Source organism: Rhamphochromis longiceps, linkage group LG11 (assembly GCF_057381845.1).
Source record: "Rhamphochromis longiceps isolate RC_006_pf linkage group LG11, R_longiceps_female_GT1.1, whole genome shotgun sequence".
Taxonomy (NCBI): Eukaryota; Metazoa; Chordata; class Actinopteri; order Cichliformes; family Cichlidae; genus Rhamphochromis; species Rhamphochromis longiceps.
The window spans coordinates 35,647,518-35,668,337 of NC_140567.1; the positions used below are offsets into that span (position 1 = coordinate 35,647,518).

A 20,820-nucleotide genomic window follows, 5' to 3' on the forward strand; every position below is an offset into this window, starting at 1 on the left:
ACTAATAGTTGGTGAAACAAAGCTGTTTTTAAACCTTATTGCTCTGCACTCTCACGCCAGAAACCTCCATAAAGAAAGTAAACGTCGTTATGCAAAGGGTGCTAAACAAACCAGCTATCAGCTGTAAATGTCTTGTACACAGCACAGGGATGCTGAGTTCAGCTGTGAATCACCGATCAGCTGTTAGACCGTTTAACAATTTGATCACTTCGGTATTTATTGAAACAACTTGAAAATAGCATTGTTTCATCAGCTGTATTTTGTCCTACAATCGAAGCCTTTTATATAAAATCAGTCCAAATTTACCTACAAGTTAACCTTACTGTGTCTAGCTGCTTGAAGTTCTGTTCAGTTGAATGATATGGTGGAAACCTACACTTTATTTTATCCTGTACTTGTTAATGTTACACAGTGTAGTATGCTGTGATGGCTAAAACACAAAACAAGGGTAGATATTTGATGGAAATTCTAATTTGGACTCACTTTGCACTGTTGAAGTGAAATGTGGCATGATGCATTCCTTCACAGTCACACACACAGGCTGTATACCCCTGGATTTATTGTATTTTTTCATAATGAACTGTTCATAGCAAGCTGGTGATAAACAAAAGTATCAAATTAACCGGATCTGTTGCTGGACTTGAAGTTTTCATCTTAAAATGGCCAGGTGATTTTCACCCCTGTTGCCTTAAAGAAGAAGACCACCCTCATATATTTTCCTATTAAAAACAAAGAGAGTCCTGCTGATTAAAACACAAGTTGCTGTTCAGGTTCACCACAGTGAGATAAAAATCTAAAAAAAAACAACCCAATAACTACAGTACTGTGCAAAAGTCTCAGGTCACAACTCATTTCTTCTTTGCTTCCAAGGAGTCAGACATTCTTTAAATTTTTCTAAAGTGGCCTTAAGCAATAGTTCTTCAGGCTTTCTGGTGGAGTTTCAAAGTTTTCTTTGGACACTGGCTGCTTTTTCAGTCCAGACCTAGTACCTGATCATTTTCAGAGGAATATTTTCTTGTTTCTTTGTAAAGCCACTTAGTACTGATCATGGAATCTAAACAACTCTCATATGTTTGAAGTTTTTCAGTCCGGCTTTAGGCCGTTTCATAGCACAGAGACAGCTCTCATAAAGGTTATGAACGATATCCTGGTAGCGACGGACTGTGGTAAACACGTAGTGCTTATACTACTAGATATGACTGCTGCATTTGACACAGTGGATCACGACCTGCTGATCTCTCGTTTACAGCATTGTGTGGGCATTTCTGGCTTTGCACTCCTGTGGATAAAATCATATCTCTCAAACAGGAGCTTCTGTGTTAAGTTGGGCTCGTCATCGTCCTCTGTGGCCCCTCTGCCATGGGGTGTACCACAGGGATCTATTCTTGGGCCATTACTGTTTTCATTGTATCTCCTGCCACTGGGTGCGATCTTTTTTAAACATAAAGTTTCATTTCATCTATATGCTGATGATTGCCAGCTTTATTTTCCTTTCAGTCATTCTGATAGCTCCCAAATTAGACTCCTGCTTGATTGCCTTAGTGATGTTAAGTCATGGATGGCTCAAAACTTTTTAAATTTTAACGAACGTAAAACGGAAGTAATTCTGTTTGGCCCGAATTGTTCCTCTGATATCCCTGATGTTGACCTTGCTGCTCTGACCCCTCACCTGAAGAGCTCGATTACCAATCTTGGGTTAAAAATCGACTCTGCACTTACCTTTGATGGCCACGTGAATGGGGTGGTGAAATCGTCATTCTATCAACTCAGGCGTCTGTTGAAGGTTAAACCTTTTCTTTCAAGGCGTGACTTGGAGACTATTATCCACGCTTTTATAACCTCACGCTTGGATTATTGTAACTCCCTTTTAATAGGGGTTGGACTGGGCACTCTGACACGCCTGCAACTAGTACAGAATGCTGTGGCACGGTTTTTATCTGGTAAAAGGAAATTTGAGCACATTACTCGGGTTCTGGCCTCCCTGCACTGGCTTCCAATTGAATTTAGGATTCATTTTAAAGTTTTTTTATTGGCTTTTAAATCTTTAAATGGTCTGGCACCTGCGTATCTGTCTGATTTGCTGAAGCCCTATGTCCCCACTCATTCGCTCCGGTCAGCTGAGCAGCTGTTGCTCTCAGTCCCCAAATCAGGGCTGAAACTGAGAGGAGACCGAGCGTTCTCTATTGTGGCTCCTAAGCTTTGGAATAATCTTCCTCTTCACATTAGGCAATCGACATCAGTGATGGTTTTTAAATCCAGATTGAAAACGCATTTTTATTCAATGGCTTTTGACTCAGTGGTTGACTGACTTGTATTTTATTGTTTTCGCTAGTTTATTATTTTATCGTATTTATTATTCTTATGGTATCTATTATGTTTCTGTTGTTCAGCACTTTGGTCACCCTTGTGTGTTTTTAAAGTGCTATATAAATAAACGATGATGATGATAATGATGATGGAATCATTAGCATAAAAGATGTACCTAAGGCATGAGCCAGTGCTTTAGCTACACATAACAACTTAGTTTGGCCATGCAACAGGCTGGCAACCTGTCCAGCATGTACCCAACCTGTTGTCCTATGGAAGCCGAGGACATCTGACTTCTGAAATTCAAATGAAGACAGTGAATGTCACACCATAAAAATTCATCTTAATGTGGCATGGCTGATCAGCAGACAGTTGAATAAATAAAAGTTTGCCTGGTCTCCAAGTAACTAAAAAAGTGCAAAAAGTGTTAAATCATCCCCAAGTCTATTCCACTTGATGAAATTGGCTCTCATGTAGGTCAAACCAAAAAAAGAAAAACTAGAAATTCCCAGTTACAGAGAAGTTCCATTTGCTTTACCATCCTCGCCCATTAACAGCACCTCAGATTAGAGCCCACATCAAAGCCTCCAGAAGTTCAAATAGCAGACACATTTCATCAGCTGTTGGAGGGAGACTGAGTGAATCAGGCCTTGAAGGTGGAGCCAGTACTGAAGGAGACCAGTATGAAGAAGAGAACTGCTTTAGCCTGAAAAAACATGACTTGACAACTGACCCATGTGAATCCAGACTTCAGCCTCATGAGTTTAACTATGCTATTTTTGGTACCAGACACATTATCTTTGTAAAATAAAGGAAAAGAGATTGGATTTCCATGTGTGGCCCTCACTGTGAGGCACAGGGGACATTAAGACCACAGTCACGACTTAAATCCAGTTGAGTTAATTTGGGAATAGTTGAAAAGCAGCCAACAAGTTGTGCTCGGCTTATGAGGGAACTTCTACAAGAGTGTTAAGAATGCTGTATACAGAAAGAGTATGTAAAGCTGTTAACAAAGCAAGAGGTGGCAACTTTGAGGAATTTAAAATGCAAAACCTACTTTTGCTTTATTAACACTTACTTGAATCCACATGTTATTTAACAGTAATAATTTATTGTGACGTTTTACCATACAACAAAAGCGGAAAGCATAAGCACCCAGAACCTTCCGCAACAACTTAACGCTATTACAAAGAAAACATCTTTATGAGAATTTTTTTTTTTACATTAATAAATCACACGCACCACAGAACAGCTCTGTTTAAAAGATTTACTAATGAAAAGTTGAATATTAAAAACAATGGAGCAAGTCATGATTTGTGTAAATATTTTTCTGTGGAAGCAAACAAGTTTGAACATTGAGTCGTAAAGAATCATCCATAAAGGGAAAAGTACAGAAAAATAAACAAACACACATAAACCCATCCAGAACATTTAGAAACACAGTTTTAAATAGTGCAATATAAAGTAAAGTGAATCTAGCTGCTTGATCTCTACATCTACAGTGTATGAAGCAAAGTGTATGAAGCAAAAGAGTGGGTGACCATGAGCTCTCTCAATCACACCCAAAGGGATATAAAAGCTCACCAGAGGGATGTGGGTTTGGGTGATGTGACAATAATAAAGAAACATTAATCTACCCACTACCACTGATTTTGCTAAACTGCTTATGGTACTGTGCCTTTTCTTTTAAAACTGTATGTCTGGATGTATCACAGCATTGGAGGGAAAGCTGCAAATCAATCATGGCTTGAAGGTTTATAATACAGATTTTTTTTGTTTGAAAATTTGATGGGTTTTTTTTAACCAAAAACTAGACATTATTGTTTATAGTTGCTTTACTCATTTAGATTTCTTGATTGAAAATGCATTATTTTATTATGACGGAGGATTTTTATCTGGACCGGTCTGCTGGTTGCATCTTTGGGACAGGATGCAACTCTCAGGGACTGCTGAGTAGGTAGATAACAGCTTCAAGGACTTTAAGGTGCAACAGTCTTACTGGGTAAACTCCAGCAAACCTTTGTAATACAAGGGGTGGTCTCACTGCAAAAAAAATATTTACAATATAAATGTAGCCTGAGTTTTGCATCTTTTAGGCCTGGTTTAGACTTCTGCGGGGAATCTTTGTAGAGCCCACACATAACCTGCTTAAGTGGGTTAAACGTCATTGCCGGCATTTATGCCTTTGCTGGTGTACTGTGTGGTCAAGTCCTGATGTTTCATATGTGGTGCCAGCTGATAGATATAAAATGTAATTTGGGGACTTTTTTCTCTTCTGGGTCGCTGCTATTTGTAGTGGTCAGTTTTTTTTCGCAGTCAGACATATTTGTCCTTCCCGTTTTTCACTTCTTTGTACTCTTTCTCTCATGTCTATTCTGACAGTTTCAGCACTCCAGGAGTTTGCTGACATTTGTGAATCCTTACATTGATGCTATGATTATTATTCCTTATACTGAAGTGACCACTGTTATTCTTTCACTCGTAACTTTAAAAACTGCTGCGAAAAACTAGCACTCAAAATATACAGGAGGAATCGATGATGCTGAACAAGCCAATCACAGTAACTTCGGGTTGCATCCACCCAATGTGTAGTTACATTTCACTGGAGGTGCATGTCGGGTTAGGTTGCAGGGTTAGCAGGGGTTTATGGCTACATCACAGGTTAAGGTGTAGATTTCCCGCTGAAGCATAAATCAGATCTAAGTCTTAAAACCAGCAAGTCTGTTCCTGGAGTGCTGCTCACACTTCTCACTGCATCTCAATTCAATTCTTCCTCATTTCGGAAACAGCTCTTATTTTGCTTTTCCACCAGGCCAGCATAAAGGCCTTTGTTATTCATCAGCTCCTCGTGGTTGCCCTCTTCCTTCACCATCCCTCTATCGATGACAATTATGTGACTGGCCTTCTCAACAACACTCATCTTGTTGGATATCAACAGCACGGAGCAGTCTTTTGCTTGATCCGTCAACGCCTGGTGGACCTGTAGAGCACAATTATTATGGTTTTAAAGGAAAAACAGCTTTAAGAAATATGCAAAATCACTAAAGATGAAGAATTTCCTACTTGATATTCGTTCTCTGTGTCCAAATCACTTGTGGCATTGTCCAGAATCAGGACTTTAGGACGTCTGATTAAAGCTCGAGCAATAGCAATACGCTGCTTTTGGCCTCCAGACACCTGGCCACCCTTCTCCCCGGCATCTATGAAACAGAGGGATGTACCAACAAACTTTTGCTTAGGTAGGGCCTTAGAAAATATGAAATGTTGTGGTGCCGTTAAACGCTGAGATTCTGGGTCGAACCTGTGTCATATTTATTCGGCAGTTCCATGATGAATTTGTGGGCGCTGGCCAGATTTGCAGCCCTATGCATTTCCTCATCAGAGGCATGCTCGTAGCCATATTTGATGTTCTCTCGAACAGAGCGAGCAAACAGCACACATTCCTGGCTCACCACAGCAATCTGTGAGCAAACAGAACGAAGACAGGATATTAGTGACTGTGTAATATTCACAGCAGACTCTAAGCAGGGCCTTCAAAGAAATCAGCTGCAGATTAAAGCTAAGAAAAAGCACAAATAAGTATCCTTATAACAAGATAAGACAGATGACAAAGGAGTGAATTTAAACAGGAATTTGGAGGAAAAACGTTTAGTAATCTGTGAAAATGCTTCCCTGTCATCATTAGCTGAAGCTCAGGGGCTAATTTCATTCCATTTCCATTTTATACAGAATTCACAGGATTTATTTAGTATCTTTAACTTCAGTTTAGGAGTTAAATTTGTGGCATGAGGACTTGATAAACCCCTAGGTGCGAATAGCCACAGAGGTTGATGTTGATGATGTCTTTGTTCCCAGCTGAAGTTTACTGTTAGCTAAAACTAAACTAAAACTAGGTGTAGAAAATACTTAGCTGAAATTAAAAAAATAAATAAAATACACTTATATAAAAAGGAAAGAACTGAAATAATTTTAGACACTTGAAAAAAAAGGAAAATATACAGGAAATGTATTTTGTTTTAGCCTTTGGTCAAACTTGTCCTAACAGTGAGTCTGATGAGGGTTTGATGCATACAGTTACTGGGACGGTTGGTGTCCCTGTGACTGCGAGTCAGTTACTTTCATAATAACAAAAACCTAGCAATGAAACTGGTCAATTTTAATTGTAATTATATTTATATTAAAAATCCACTCTGGGAACTAAGGGCCAGATATACTAAACTGGGCAAAATAGCGTGTGAACGCAGTCCCCAAATAGTAAAACAGTATTCGTAGGAGTAGTTACTTTTTCTGAGCGATGTACAAAAGTTGCGTTGTTTTCTAAATTTGGATGCAGTCAGTTCATTTAAATATCAAGCACAAAAAAAGATAACTTTACGTGCTTGATTAAAAAGATTTTCTCCCTATGTTTTGCTCCTTCAGTAGGGGACTCCCAGAAAGACATACAGAACAGGGTCAGTCACAAACTCAGTTCTTACCTCTTACTCGCAGTCGCTTTGTAAATACCAACAGCACTTTATTTTAAACCAATTGGCACAAAGTATTAGTAAATCTGGCTTTAAATGAGATTAAACTAAATTGAAAAAAATAACATGAAGAGAAATACTAGTTAGAAAATGCAAAACAATAATACCTCTGCATTTATTTCTTCTAAAAAAGATATAGTAAAATTTGATCCCAGTAAAAAACATAAAAAAAAATAATATACAGAAACATATGGCCCTGAAAACTATCCTCAGTGGGTCCCAACAGGCTAAAAGTGTTTACTGTTGTTTTTCCACTGTGATCAGGTCTTTTAAAGCTAAAATATGATGTTATTGACCTTTCATCTTTTTAAAGAAGAAATGTTTAGGCATTAAATCGATCTTCTGAAAATACTGCATGCAGAACTTGCATCACACTTAATAATTTTAGAGCAACAGCTTAACAGCTTATAATTTAGCTTTATAAGCTGTTTTTCCCCCAGTGGCCAAAAAAAGACCCCACTTAATGCAGCTTTAAAGGTGCATTCTGGAATTTTCTTGTAAACAAACCAAAGAAATGTTTGCGTTGAGTGTTTCCCATGGCACCATTAAGCACAAAGATTATAAATAAAAACACAAATGGAATTAAATATCTGATATTCACAAACCTTGTCATGTAGGTACTGGTCTTTGTAGCTTTTCAGTGGTTTGCCATCCAGGAGAATCTCCCCTCCTATAGGCTGGTAAAACCTCTCCAGCAGCTTCACGCAGGTGGACTTCCCTGATCTATTAAGACCCACGAGGGCAGTGATTTGGCCTGGCTTTACCTCCAGAGATATATTCTGGTGAAAGAGGTATATTTTAAGGAATGCTTTAACTTGAAGTAAAACATGCACAGGACAAATTAGTACATACCTTAAGGACGAGATTTTCTTCATTTAATTTTCCATTATATGAAAATGTAACATTTTTGAATTGAATGTGTCCCTGAAGATTTTCAGGGGCCAAAGTACCATCTGGGGGTACTTGAGGTTTTCTATCCAAATATTCAAAGATCTTCTCAGAGGCTCCAATTGCTTTCTTCACTTGTGGGTAATATCGCATGACAGCCTGAAAGAGAAGTAGTCATGAATAAGAGGAAAAAGTGAGCATCCATTTATGCTTCTTCTTGGTCGATGGCTCACCTCAACAGCAGAGGCAAACTGCAGCTCATAAAGGACAAACGACACAAGATCTCCACTGCTGACGGCCCCCCTGGTCACAAGTGTGCCCCCGTAGTACAGAATGCATACCTTCAAAGCTAGGGTAGTCATCTGGAGAAACAAGAACAACAGCTTACAGAGTGATCAACTGTAAAATGAGTTACATTAAGTATTAATGAGTAATTGACCGTGATGCTGAAGTCTACATTTACAGTGTACCACCTTGGTGTACCCTCTTTTAGATTTATTGAAATTTGCTTTGTGTGATTTAAAGTTAGAGCCCTTTATGCACTTCACTTTGAAACAAGAGAATATAATAAGCACCAAAGATTGCAGCTGGACAAATGTTTGGTATCTGCTACACTCCTTAACTGCTTATTGTGTGATATAATGATGGGTTTGGCCTCTTAATAACAAGGCCTATATATATTCATAGGTGCGAGAAATGCACTGCTTAACATCCTCTGTCAACAAAGACACCACCAGAGGTCTGAACTTACAGCACAACAGCAGGAGCAGGAGTAGGCAGGTTAAAGGTCAGATCTGATTGCATTTATGTTTTCGCATGCACCGAAAAGCACAATAGATCCTCTTTGAAATTTATAATCAGATTTCACCTTGTGTATTTATCTCAGTTACAATTTCTAGCTATAAAAACAACAAATAAAAGGTGTTTAAATGTCTTGTTAGCTGCCTTTAGACACTCCCACTGCCACATATTCACACAAGTCAGGCTAAACAAAAACTGCAAATACTCTGTAGCATAGATCAGTGTTCAACTCACACTGTTAGCCCAGGTAGAAGCCGCATAGGCAGCTGCCTCCTTTTTATTAAGGGCGTAAGTGTCCTCCAGGCGCAGTCTGTACTTCTCTGTCTCACCGTCCTCATTGGCAAAACTCCTCACTGTCTTCATGTTTGAGAAGGTCTCTGTGGCCACCTGGTTAGCCTTTGCCAGTGACTCTTGAACTTGCACAGCAATAGTCTGAAATATAATGAAAAATTAAACTACACAGTTTGATTCAGTAAAACAAGACATATTTTATTGATTTGTCACTATTGTAACTGATCAGAGGAGATTTGATCAACAAGTAATTAAAGCTAAATTTTTCACATCACCTGGTGGAAGCGTCCGGTGAGCTTGGGTATGACCCAGATGATGGGCAGCCCCATGCATGTGAGCAGCGTCATTTTCCATGACTGGCTCACCATGTAGAACAAGAGGAAGCCGAAACGAGCCGTGTACCACATCAGAAGACTCAGCTCCTCGCTCAGAGCTTCACTCACGCTGTTGGTATCAGTGGTAATCCGTGACACCAGTTCACCTAACAGTACAGCATGAGTCTTCTTAAAGGGATCGCATTTTAAGTGTATATATACTTCTTTTTTCTGGATTATTTGTAACAAGTTCACAAAACTTTTTAAGAGGAAACTGAGATTGGCTTTTAGGGTTTTAGTTATTAATTAATGAAACATTAATCTTGTATACAGTTTGTACATAATTTACCTGTTGAAGTGGCATCAAAGAAAGCGATCTCCTGTTTCAGCACGGCCTGGAAGACGACTCCCTGCACCGAGGTGTGTATGCGGCTCATGGTGATATTGTACGTGAGGTCACATATAAACTCGAGCACAGCACTGAGACATAAAGCAGAGGAAGAGTTACACTAAAAGTACATAAAATATTATTACAGCCATATCTTTAAGCTTTTGTTAAGCTTCTGTTGTACACATATCCTCAGAAGTGACTGAAACTACACTACATGGGTTGGAGCAGGAGCTCGGGTGTAAAAAGCATCCTAGGTTAACGCTGACCATCCTCACAACACTCTTTCAGTTCATTTCTGAGTATTAAAAAAAATCCCTGAAATTTTTAGCAAACAGATCACATGTTTTTTATTTATTCTAATTAAATTGTTCTGCGTTAGTAAACGGAGAGAACCTTTTAAAAACCAACTTTAATAACCAAAGAAGACAAAGGTTGTATTACCTGGCAATGGTCATTAGTGTCATGATTGTAATGGCCTCTGTGAAGGCGTCAGGTGCTTCTTCATTCATGATCCAGTCAGCCATGCGTCCAGTGTACTGAGGAATAGCCATCTCACCTGAAAGCAGGTGTTAACATTATCACCATACTGATCTTTGGCAAAGCCCAACTGCCAGGTTAACTTTTACATTCAGCAGCGTCAGTGGACTGTGATTACATTTCAATTACAATTACAATTGCCTACAATTACAGTTTCATGTTGCTGGCATTATTACAGATATGCAGCTAGTGCTGCAGAAAACAAGACCTTTTTTCCTATACTTAAATTAACAGCATGAGGACAATGACACGAACACAATGATAACTACAGGATATAATTTCAAAACACTGTAGTGGCAAGAAGGACATGCATGCTTTAATTTAAACGAAAAGAGGCGTATTACGCTTTAGGCTCCAGATTTGTATTCTTGGACTCCACACATGATTCAAAGTTCACAATAATCCTTATTTATCTTATACTGGGCCTTAATGCAACCCTCTAGGTAATTCACTGTCTGGAACGGGCACATTTATCACCCTTCTCCCTCTCTTTAAAAAACTATCTGAAACCGAGTCTGAAGCATGACATTCTGCATACAGGGTTTACTTTCACGTATGCTAACCTCATTATTTGCCACTCTGATGATGTTTAATATGAGAATACACAATTGTAATACTATAAATACGATGGAATGAAAGAAGCGCAACAGACCCCACTTCAAAGGTGTTATTTCACATACCATAAGACGAGAGAAAGACAAGTATCAGCACAGCAACAAAGCGCCAGAAGAAGGGCTGCATGTATCCCATCAGTCTCTTCAGAGAGGCCCCAGTCTCCTCTTTTGGCTTCTGAGATGGTGTCCTCTTAATAAAAGATGAAATGTACTGGCCCCAGGAGATCAAAAGAGATGACACATACCGACTCCAGTAGAGCCAGGCCACTAGTGTCACGATATAACCCTGTAACACCTGCAGGACAAAGGACAGGTTTAATATAACCATTACACGTGTGTTTAGTTAGCTTAGATGAAATAAATTGGTTTTGGTCTCAGATCTTGTTCCAGGCTGAGTATGTTTTATGCATTATTTTTATTTTCTGCTCAAAAAAAGTTCAATTACACTGGAAACTGTTCAATTATCTGAGAGATCTACTACTAGAAATCTAATAAACACATATAGAGAAAAAAATTATTCACTTTTTCATTATATTAATGTGTAAATGTGTGTTTTGTCTGCTGATCAGACTTAAGACATGAAAGCAACAATTTATGCATCCCATCCATGCTGGCAGCAATCACAAAGTTGTTAAGTGGTTTCTGTCATGAAACAAAAGAAGAAGAACTGAAGACCTCCAGGGTGGCAATAACAGTGGTAAAGGAGGTGGCCACAAATAGCAGTAACACAGTTTAAAAAGATTCCAAGTAAAAATAGCATAAAAAATGTAGATTATAGATACATTAACAAATACTTGTATTCATACTTCTTATTTCAGCTAAATGCTCCTGATATTTTCATTATCTAATATATTTGACTGTTCTTACTGATACTGCAGTTTTAACTGGCACTTTTACAGCTTTCTGCTGCAGGAGAAGTTACTGATATAGAACAATAAACTTCAACTCTTATCATAAGATTTGTGTGATGCATTTTACACTTCAAAGTAGCTGGTAAGAATCCTGCAGTTCACAGATAGCTATTGCACGTAAAGAAAAGCACATTTCTTATTGAGATATGTCCCCTCAAAGTGCATTAGGTAATGAATTCATATTTTCCTTCTTGCTGCTCACCAAGGTTGCACATATTGTAGCATGGTAGGCAACAAAACACATACACTCACCCTCTCCCAAGAGTGCCACCCCCACAGTTCCTCTATGGTGGACTGCCCCAGCACCCAGAGAAGAGTAGCGTACACTGGGAAGTGGAAGCAAAGGACCCCTAAGCTCTGGATCCCCTCGAAGCTTTTAGTCCATGGTAGGCTTCCAGGGTAGGTGAAGGCCAGGAAGGCAAGGAGGGAGGCTCTGGTCAGGGCTCCTACCCATAGGGTGATGAATGGATGAGAGAGTAGGAGAGGCGAGAGTTGGGCCAGGCGGATGGTGTGCACCACACACACATCCAGGCACACGCAAAGCACCGGGAAAAAGTAGCTCATCTTCTGCATTACGCACACACTCTGCAAAAACAAATGACAGAGACAGCTGAGTATTAATATCAGCAAAATATGCAAACATGCAAAAACATAAAATAAGAATGATCTATGTGTCACCAGTGGGCAAACTTTTTTTAAAGCAACTTTTTCAGCTTATACTCATATATTAACGCTATAACGCACCATGCACTAGTCTTTGTACACTAGAGTATTTCCTTTTCCCCCTGGAAGAGTGACATTACGTCTATAAGTGTTGGGTGGATGGGACTGACGGATCAAACATGATCAAACATCAAACACCAGGCCTACATTTTGAATGCCCTTTAAGGACAATGGTCCCTATTTACTTTCACTTTGCTGCCGATTGCATTTACTTTCATTTTCTGCTGCCCTGATGATTTCTTTGAAATGGCTCCGTGAATAAACCAAACATCACACACAAACACAAACAATTATGGCAAATGTTGACACCTACAATCATAAACAGCATTGATAGCGTATACTACATGAGTTTACAGGGGATAGCAACTGTTATAATTACCCTTAAATCCAACCTACTTACTCGGTTTCCTTGACACGACCTATTTGCTTCGACGAACGTCCCAAACCTTTGAAAAACTCGAATATAACCTCAGACCAAGTAAATAACGTTAATTTAATATCTACAAACCGGCAGCCTGTTCAGTCACGAACCGACAACCACTGACTGGCAAAACTGAAACCGAAACTAACTATTTATAGAGCTTTTGGAATGGAAAGTCCCACATACGTCCTCCTACCGAAGACCAACGACAAACAAAACTTACCTTTATTTAAACCGTGACGTTTTTATTTCAACATTACTACTCAGAAAACTTGTTTTTGAAGAATAACTTCAGTGTGTGGAGTGCCTGCTGCCACCAACACTGCAAAGTTGATAGGATGTGCCTGATATGAAAATCAGTCCAACAGCGACCCCATGTGGCGAGGAGGTACAATTGCATGAGCTTTTTACTCGTTTTAAATGAACAACAGCTAGAATCACAGTAATTACATAAATCGCTTGGATATATATCTTTATACTTTCATATATTTCTTCATTCATTCATTCATTCATGCATTCTGGTCCCAGAAGCAATAGTAGACTAAATAGCTATGTATATTGTTTTGTGATGTAGTTTTGATATATATTGTTTAATTATCTTTACTGGTTTACATTGAGTGTAAACCCATCCAATAATAGCCACATGAACCTCCTCTGAGGTATTCCTCTTTTCATCCTGCCTTGCGGCTGCTTATTTGTTGCCTGATTTGCCTGCCTGACGGTCACATGTTGTCTCTTGCCTGGTCTTGGACACTGAAACCCCCAACAGAAACTTTGAACTCCCTGACAGCTTCCTTCCTTTCCCTTCTTTCCGGTTTGATGGCTGGAAAAAGCAACGCTAAAAGTGTTCCTACTATTTTAGGAACCCTCTTTGTAAACCCCTGTAAACCACAAAGCATGTGTTTGCTTTGCTGTTTATTTTGAAAAAAAATAAAAAGCAATAAAATACATCTTTGGTCAATTTCTTACACTTCAGCACTTAAAAAACGACAGATTTATAGTCCTTTATTGCATTAAAAAACTTTTAGTTTAAAAGTTTTAAGTTTAAAATGTAGAATTCTAAACTAATTCAAACTGGATTCAGCCAATACAATATCCCTTTTTGTGTTTTCACTGTATTCTAGTTTCTATGTCGGGAAATATTTTCGAAATTTCTACTGCAGCAGCACTTTTGGGATAATGATTTCTTTAAAATGTATGCAGCATGTTTATACTGCAGTTCACTGAGGTTAACTTTGGAGAAAATGAAGCGTTTTTAGTACCTAGTAATCATAACTGTTAATTAAATCCACAGTAATCTGTTCAAAAGTAGAATGCTTTACTAAATGAAAAAAATCAAGGAAAGTCCATCCATTCACTTTCTTCTGCTTATCCAGTTTAGGGTTGTGAACATGTAAAGTCCCTGCAGGAAAGCTCCAGCCTTGTGATGGATTTGAACAAAGGGTTTTCTTGCTGTGAGGCAATGGTGCAAACCACAGTTGGTAAATACACTGAACAAAAATATAAATGCAACACTTTTGTTTTTGCTCCCATTCCCCATGGGATGGACGTAGAGACCTAAAATTCATTCCAGATACACAATATAACCATCCCTCCCAAACAGTGGTCACAAATCAGTCCAAATGTGTGGTAGTGGGCACATCTGCTATATTGAGATAATCCGTCCCACCTCACAGGTGTGCCACATCAGGATGCTGATCTGACATCATGAGTAGTGCACAGGTGTACCTCAGACTGCCCACAACAAAAGGCCACCCTGGAATGTGCAGTTTTGTCTCACAGCAAAATGCCACAGATGCCACAAGCAATGAGGGAGCGTGCAATTGGCATGCTGACAGCAGGAATGTCAACCAGATCTGTCGCCCGTGCATTGAATGTTCATTTCTCAACCATAAGCTGTCTCCACAGGCGTTTCAGAGAATATGGCAGCACATCCAACCGGCCTCACAACCGCAGACCTCGTGTAACCACACCAGCCCAGGACCTCCACATCCAGCAGGTTCACCTCCAAGATTGTCTGAGACCAGCCACCCAGACAGCTGCTGGAACAATTGGTTTGCACAACCAAACAATTTCTGCACAAACTGTCAGAAACCGTCTCAGGGACGCTCAACTGCATGCCCGTCGTCCTCATCGGGGTCTTGACCTGACTCCAGCTCGTCGCCGTAACAGACTTGTGTGGGCAAATGCTCACATTCGATGGCGTCTGGCACGTTGGAGAGGTGTGCGCTTCACGGATGAATCATGGTTCACATTGTTCAGGGCAGATGGCAGCTGAGAATGTCCCAGTTCTTGCATGGCCAGCATACTCACCGGACATGTCACCCATTGAGCATGTTCGGGATGTGCTTGACCGGCGTATACGACAGCGTGTACCAGTTCCCACGAATATCCAACAACCTCGCACAGCCATTGAAGTGGAGTGGACCAACATTCCACAGGCCACAATTGACAATCTGATAGACTCCATGCGACGATGTGTTGCACTGCATGAGGCAAATGGTGGTCACACCAGATACTGACCGGTTCTGGGTCCCCAGACCCCCAATAGCGCAAAAAACTGCACATTCCAGGGTGGCCTTTTGTTGTGGGCAGTCTGAGGTACACCTGTGCACTACTCATGATGTCAGATCAGCATCCTGATGTGGCACACCTGTGAGGTGGGATGGATTATCTCAATATGGCAGATGTGCCCACTACCACACATTTGGACTGATTTGTGACCACTGTTTGGGAGGGATGGTTATATTGTGTATCTGGAATGAATTTTAGGTCTCTACGTCCATCCCATGGGGAATGGGAGCAGTAACAAAGGTGTTGCGTTTATATTTTTGTTGAGTGTAAAATAGGCTACTATGGTAAATATTGAACTGAGAGCAGCCACTGAATAATTCTAATTTGAACCCTTATGTTGACCCATTAGACCTATTATTATGGAGAATTATGCTCTTACACTGTCTTTTTTTCAGTATATAAAAGCATATTTACATGTTGTTAGACATGGCACATTGTTGTCATTGTTCTTCTAGTGCAAACTAAAGCAATTAATCTCTTTGTAACCGCAGAATTGAATGATATAAATAATCCTTGCATAGATGGCCTGCATCAGAATACTGTCAGAAGACTTTATGGGATTTGCAACAATAATATTCATTTTTGTTTCCCTTTGGCTGAAATTAAGGCGTAACTTTACACATATGTGATTCATACATTTGTGAAACTGAGCTCCCATCTCTGTTATAAACTGTCACACCAAAGTCACTTGTATATGTACCCTGGAAAGCCTGGATGCGCATGCTCAGACATGGCAGCTGCCTGTGAGAAGCCCCTCAGAGCATACAGTTATGAACATTTAGCCAAATAAAAGTCGAGTTAACTGATTTGACTGCTGCGGAGTTTCGCTGCCAGAGCCGCGATGGAGTAAACAGTTGGCAGCGGGGACATTTGTGAGCTGGTCTGGATGGAAGCGACGGGTTTACGAGACGTTTTCAAATGTATAACGCTGTGTAAGCAAACACGAACGCCAGAAATGTGTCGTTTTAAAGGTTTCAGCCTGCATGAAGGGTGAGAGCTTAGCCAGATATACCGCGTTAGGAGCAGCTTCTCGATCTGCAGTTTTTCCGTGACTCTCAGGCCCAGCAACGCCTACTTCTACGTAAGCTAAAACATCTGGATTTGGCCACATGGGTTTGTTGTGCACAGTAAACAGCTGCGCTGACGGGGTTTCAGGCTGATTTTAGTGATGACCTAAGAGGGGAAAGAAAGATGGCTGGAGAAAATGCGATTTTAAAATCAATCGTAAAATACAATAATAATTCTTTTCTTTTTCATGTTTTAGCTATTGCAGCAATGGAGGATATTGGTCTTCTTCCCAAACCCACCCCCGAAACCCCAGTCCACAGACCCACAGTCCCTGAGACTTTTGGGCACCATCACATCCCACCAGGTGGGTATATGAGCTCATGCAATGTTTAATGAAATGTGAAAAATATCAGGTATTCACCTGTCCTAACAAGCAGAGGCAGACTTAAACAATTCACAAATTGTAACATAATCCCAGGCCACTCTGGTCACTTCAAATAAGAAGTATAGGTTTAGTAGTATATTTTTGTTTAGCAAGGATGTTACATTTCAAATGTGAGCGCTGGGAAGTGAAAAGGGTTTGTATGCCAAGTATGCCAAAGCCATACAAAGAGAAGAATTATCTTTAGTACACAGTTTGTGTTACCAACATGATATCAATATTTCATATTCAAATATTCCTGTGGGGCACGAGTGACTATTTACCAGTCACAGAACACACAAATATACAAGGTAAGGCACACAAAAAAACGTGTTTGCATGTTTTACACTTTTAAATGATTATTTTTATTCATTTAAGGGTCAATGTCAGTGTCTATTTGATTACAGTTGATTAGTAGCTTCTGAGTATCTGGGGTTTCACTTCTTTGTTTCTCATTTTTGTTAATATTCTTTTTTTAGGGTTATTTCTGTATAGTCTTGTGTTTTTAACCTTTATTGATTCATCCCTCCAGCTACCTGTTCCTTGTCTTTGTAGCCCTTGTATTTACTGTGTAGATGTATAGATGTCCTATTTTCTGTAACTTGTCTTGTGGATTCTGGACTGTTTATCACCTGGGAAATCAACATTAAAGCTCATTTTGAGTTCAATTCCTGCCTCCTGAGTTTGAGCCTATAAATGACTCAATAATCCACAGAGCCATTGATACAAGCAAACAGAACAAAACAAAGCTTCATACAAACAGACATATTTACTGAACATGAATGTGGGCTACAACAATGTAAAACAGGCTGTTGATGTGTGCACAATTACATGTGGAGACTAGGGGGAGAGTTACTGCTGACAGAATTCTGGACAGTCAACTCATTGCTGCTTGTTACAATGTATGCTTCTCTACATAGACCACCTGCATGTCGGTGATGCAAGCAGGAAATCTGACATGGACAAAGATGGAGTGGGTAAAAAACGGTCCCACTCAATGACAATATCTGAGCAGCAGATGATCTCCCAATTTCCTGTACATCACCAAGCACCTGTGGGTGCTGACACTAGTAAGTACAGATAAGAGTTAATGTACATCCACCTTTACTTGGATGTATAAGTGTGCATGCAAGTATTATAAAAAGTTAATTTTGTGAACATTCAATTGATATATATATATATATTTTTTAATTTTCAGTAACACCGGTGGATTATTTATTATAATAATATTTTTATAATTATTCTTGTTATTATTATTATTATCCATTTATCCATTATTATTTAATATATATACTTTTACGTATATAGTTAAATTAATTTGGGTCAACAGAAAAGTCAGCTGCTTCAGCGCCACCGGGCCTAGACATCCCCGAAATCCATGTATCACTCGTAGTTCCAGAACCTTACAAAAAGTCAGATCTTATTGGTTTAACATATTTGGTTCATTTTGACCGTTGCTCATAGAACTTGTCACTGTGAATCCTCAAAGTGAATGATAGTTTTTCCGTAATGTAGATTTCGTTGACTATATTGATGCAGTCCTCCTGTGACGGTGGTTCAACCTTTAACCATTTCCTTGTAATGGCTTTTTTGCTAGCAATCAATAGAATTGCCAACAGTCTCATATCAGACTTCTTCCAGTTTTGCGTGTTTACAGCTCCCAAATATATACACTGAAATGAACAGGGGATTTTAGATCCATAAACAAAATTTATATGATTACACATACAGGACCAAAATTACATTACATCCCCAGAAGATATGATAATGTTTAGCTCCAGAGGTCCCACAAAGCCTCCAACATAAGTCGCGACCTCCTCGGTGCCTTTTTTGAATTGGTGTAATAAAATATCTCACTAAGTGTCTCCATCCAAACTCTCGCCATGTATTGGAGACTTTTATGGTCCACTGCAGTTGACACATTTTTACCCAATTTTCACTAGGGATGAGTACATTGCCCTCCATCTCCCTCTCTTAATGTATTCAGAATTGGTCTCTTTGCCATGAACATTCAACTGAAATGCTTGAGTGCTATCAGAATAATAATAAGACCAATAAACATCCCCAATATTTCTGAGAAAAGATTTTGAGGGTTTAAACTTGAATGATTGTTTCATTGTTTCATTGTTTCTGAAAAATCCCAGACCTCCAGTGCTAGCAATGAAAAATAACAACAAAAATGTTTTTCTGTTTTTTGATCTGTTTGTACAGCACATCTTAATACAGTTGCCCAAAATGGAAACACCAATTTGGATAAAGCAGGCGCTGTCAGAAAAATAACCAAAGCCAAAGTTGCAGATCCATTAAAGTGGAAGCAAAACAGGCAGAAACAGCTGAGGATGGAGGGAAAATCATATGTAAGCAAACGCAAGAAAGATGGTGAGATTGTAACCAAACACCCAAGAGCCATAGGACCAAGATGCACCTCGGATGCATGCAAAAAAGCGACAAATCGGCTATGTAGTGAAATTACTGAAGAAACAAGGAAGAAGGTGTTCAATGAATTTTGGCAGCACATGAACTGGGCTCAGAGAAAGCTCTATGTAGCAGGACAAGTCGATCGTGACTCTGTGGAAAGATCTCGGGCTGCGGAGTTGCCTTCAAGGAGATCGGTATCACTTCGTTATCATTTGATGGTGGATGGCAAACGGACACAAGTATGTAAGAACATGTTCCTGTCCACGCTTGGGATTGGAGAATGGTCTGTGCTCAACTGGGCAACAGAAAAGACTGAATCAAACAAGAGCAAGTCAGAAAAAAAGCCAGTTGTGACTGCCCCTCCTGTAGACAGCAACACTGCAGTAGTTACTCAAGGTGAGTGTTTTTTTCTTTGACTGTTTATCAGTTACTTTATAAACTCGTTGACCTGATTTACACAAGTTTTGGCAGAAGCAATGAGGTATATCTCAATAATGATACGTGCATGTTAATAAGGTTCCCATGTTTTTACAGAACACATGAATGCAACTGACAAAGACAAAAACAGGCTACCAGAAAAAGAGGGGGCAATCCGAAAGAAATCCAGAGTTGCAAAACCACTAACATGGAAACAAAATCGTCAGAAGCAACTCAGGATGGAGGGAAAACCGTACACCAGCAAGAGAAAGAAAGATGGCGCCGCTATTACTAAAGCTCAAAGGTCAATGGGGCCAAGATGCACATCCGGTGCCTGCAAAAGGGCATCGAACCGCTTTTGTGCTGACTTTAGTGACGAAACGCGGAGTGGGCTGTTCACTGCTTTCTGGCAGTGTATGAACTGGACTCAGAGGAAGGTCTATGTGGCTGGGCTTGTGGACTGTGATCCGGTGGAAAGAACCCGTGCACCGTGGACTCAGTCTAGAAGATCAGTCTCAATGAGATATCATTTGATAGCAGATGGCGATAAAAAACAAGTTTGCAAAAAAATGTTCCTCTCCACTTTGGGGATTGGAGAGTGGTCAGTGCTTAACTGGGCCCAGAATGCCTCCCAGCTAGACGATTCGGAGGAGAACAGTAAGAAGCGAATGCAGAGGAAATCCCGTAAAGCTTCTGAGCATATAGTCCTGAAGGAGTTTCTAGAGAGTTTACCAAAAGTGTCACCTTCCTGTGGTGGAACGTCCACCTCTAAGCTCTGTCTGGAGCCAGTCTTCTCAAACATGTCCGAGGTCTACAGGTACTACTACAGCCACTGCGTGGATCAGAAGACAGCGCCGCTTTCACGCCAGGTTTTCTGTGCTGTGTTTAAAAAAATGAATTTAAGATTGTGTGACTCCAAAAAGGACCAGTGTTGTTCTTTTGGTGGAACTGGAAACTTGTTTAATGAGCTTTGGGAGGAATACTGCTTGGAAAGAGGAGCTCCAGGGCAACAACCTGAGAGAGTTGGTGACCCGTAGACCAATGTTGGTGTTTGTTGCCAAGTTAATACCAACTTTGTATTATACACCGTTTGTTTGAGACTTGATGGTGGATCCTTCTTTTATATTTGCACTTCTTGAAGCAGTGTAGTTGTCTCGATGTAGCTGAAACAATTTAAGCACTACGTTCATTTTGAGGCCTCCGAGTGGTTCGTGTTATTTGGAGCATCATTTTGTTAGAGCACAACAAAACTGCTATTTTA

The 20,820-nt window shown here is 39.8% G+C and overlaps 2 protein-coding genes across 5 annotated transcripts; one reads left to right on the forward strand and one right to left on the reverse strand.

The window, feature by feature from the left end:
- Window positions 1-3,391: 3,391 nt before the first annotated feature.
- Window positions 3,392-13,060, reverse strand: tap1 (transporter 1, ATP-binding cassette, sub-family B (MDR/TAP)). Of its 2 annotated transcripts, none has more exons than XM_085423819.1 (13): window positions 12,701-12,857; window positions 11,830-12,162; window positions 10,733-10,961; window positions 9,957-10,071; window positions 9,474-9,604; window positions 9,086-9,291; window positions 8,754-8,951; window positions 7,952-8,080; window positions 7,683-7,877; window positions 7,436-7,609; window positions 5,609-5,768; window positions 5,371-5,507; window positions 3,392-5,287 (listed from the first exon to the last, which is right to left on the reverse strand). In XM_085423819.1, the coding sequence occupies exons 2-13, from the start codon at window positions 12,148-12,150 to the stop codon at window positions 5,066-5,068; spliced, it is 2,217 nt and encodes a 738-aa protein (XP_085279945.1). In that variant the 5' UTR covers window positions 12,151-12,162; window positions 12,701-12,857; the 3' UTR covers window positions 3,392-5,065. The 2 variants fall into 2 exon arrangements, with proteins under 2 accessions (XP_085279945.1, XP_085279944.1); XM_085423818.1 differs by lacking the exon at window positions 12,701-12,857 and adding an exon at window positions 12,945-13,060 and having other exon boundaries at window positions 3,393-5,287.
- A 2,974-nt stretch (window positions 13,061-16,034) lies between these two features.
- Window positions 16,035-20,796, forward strand: LOC146659861 (uncharacterized). 3 transcript variants are annotated; one of them, XM_085423821.1, is made up of 5 exons: window positions 16,035-16,227; window positions 16,560-16,667; window positions 17,645-17,794; window positions 18,936-19,538; window positions 19,677-20,796. In XM_085423821.1, exons 1-5 carry the CDS (start codon window positions 16,182-16,184, stop codon window positions 20,594-20,596), a joined length of 1,827 nt encoding a protein of 608 aa, XP_085279947.1. In that variant the 5' UTR covers window positions 16,035-16,181; the 3' UTR covers window positions 20,597-20,796. The 3 variants fall into 3 exon arrangements, with proteins under 3 accessions (XP_085279947.1, XP_085279948.1, XP_085279949.1); XM_085423822.1 differs by having other exon boundaries at window positions 16,035-16,215; XM_085423823.1 differs by having other exon boundaries at window positions 16,073-16,376.
- The last annotated feature ends 24 nt before the right edge of the window (window positions 20,797-20,820 follow it).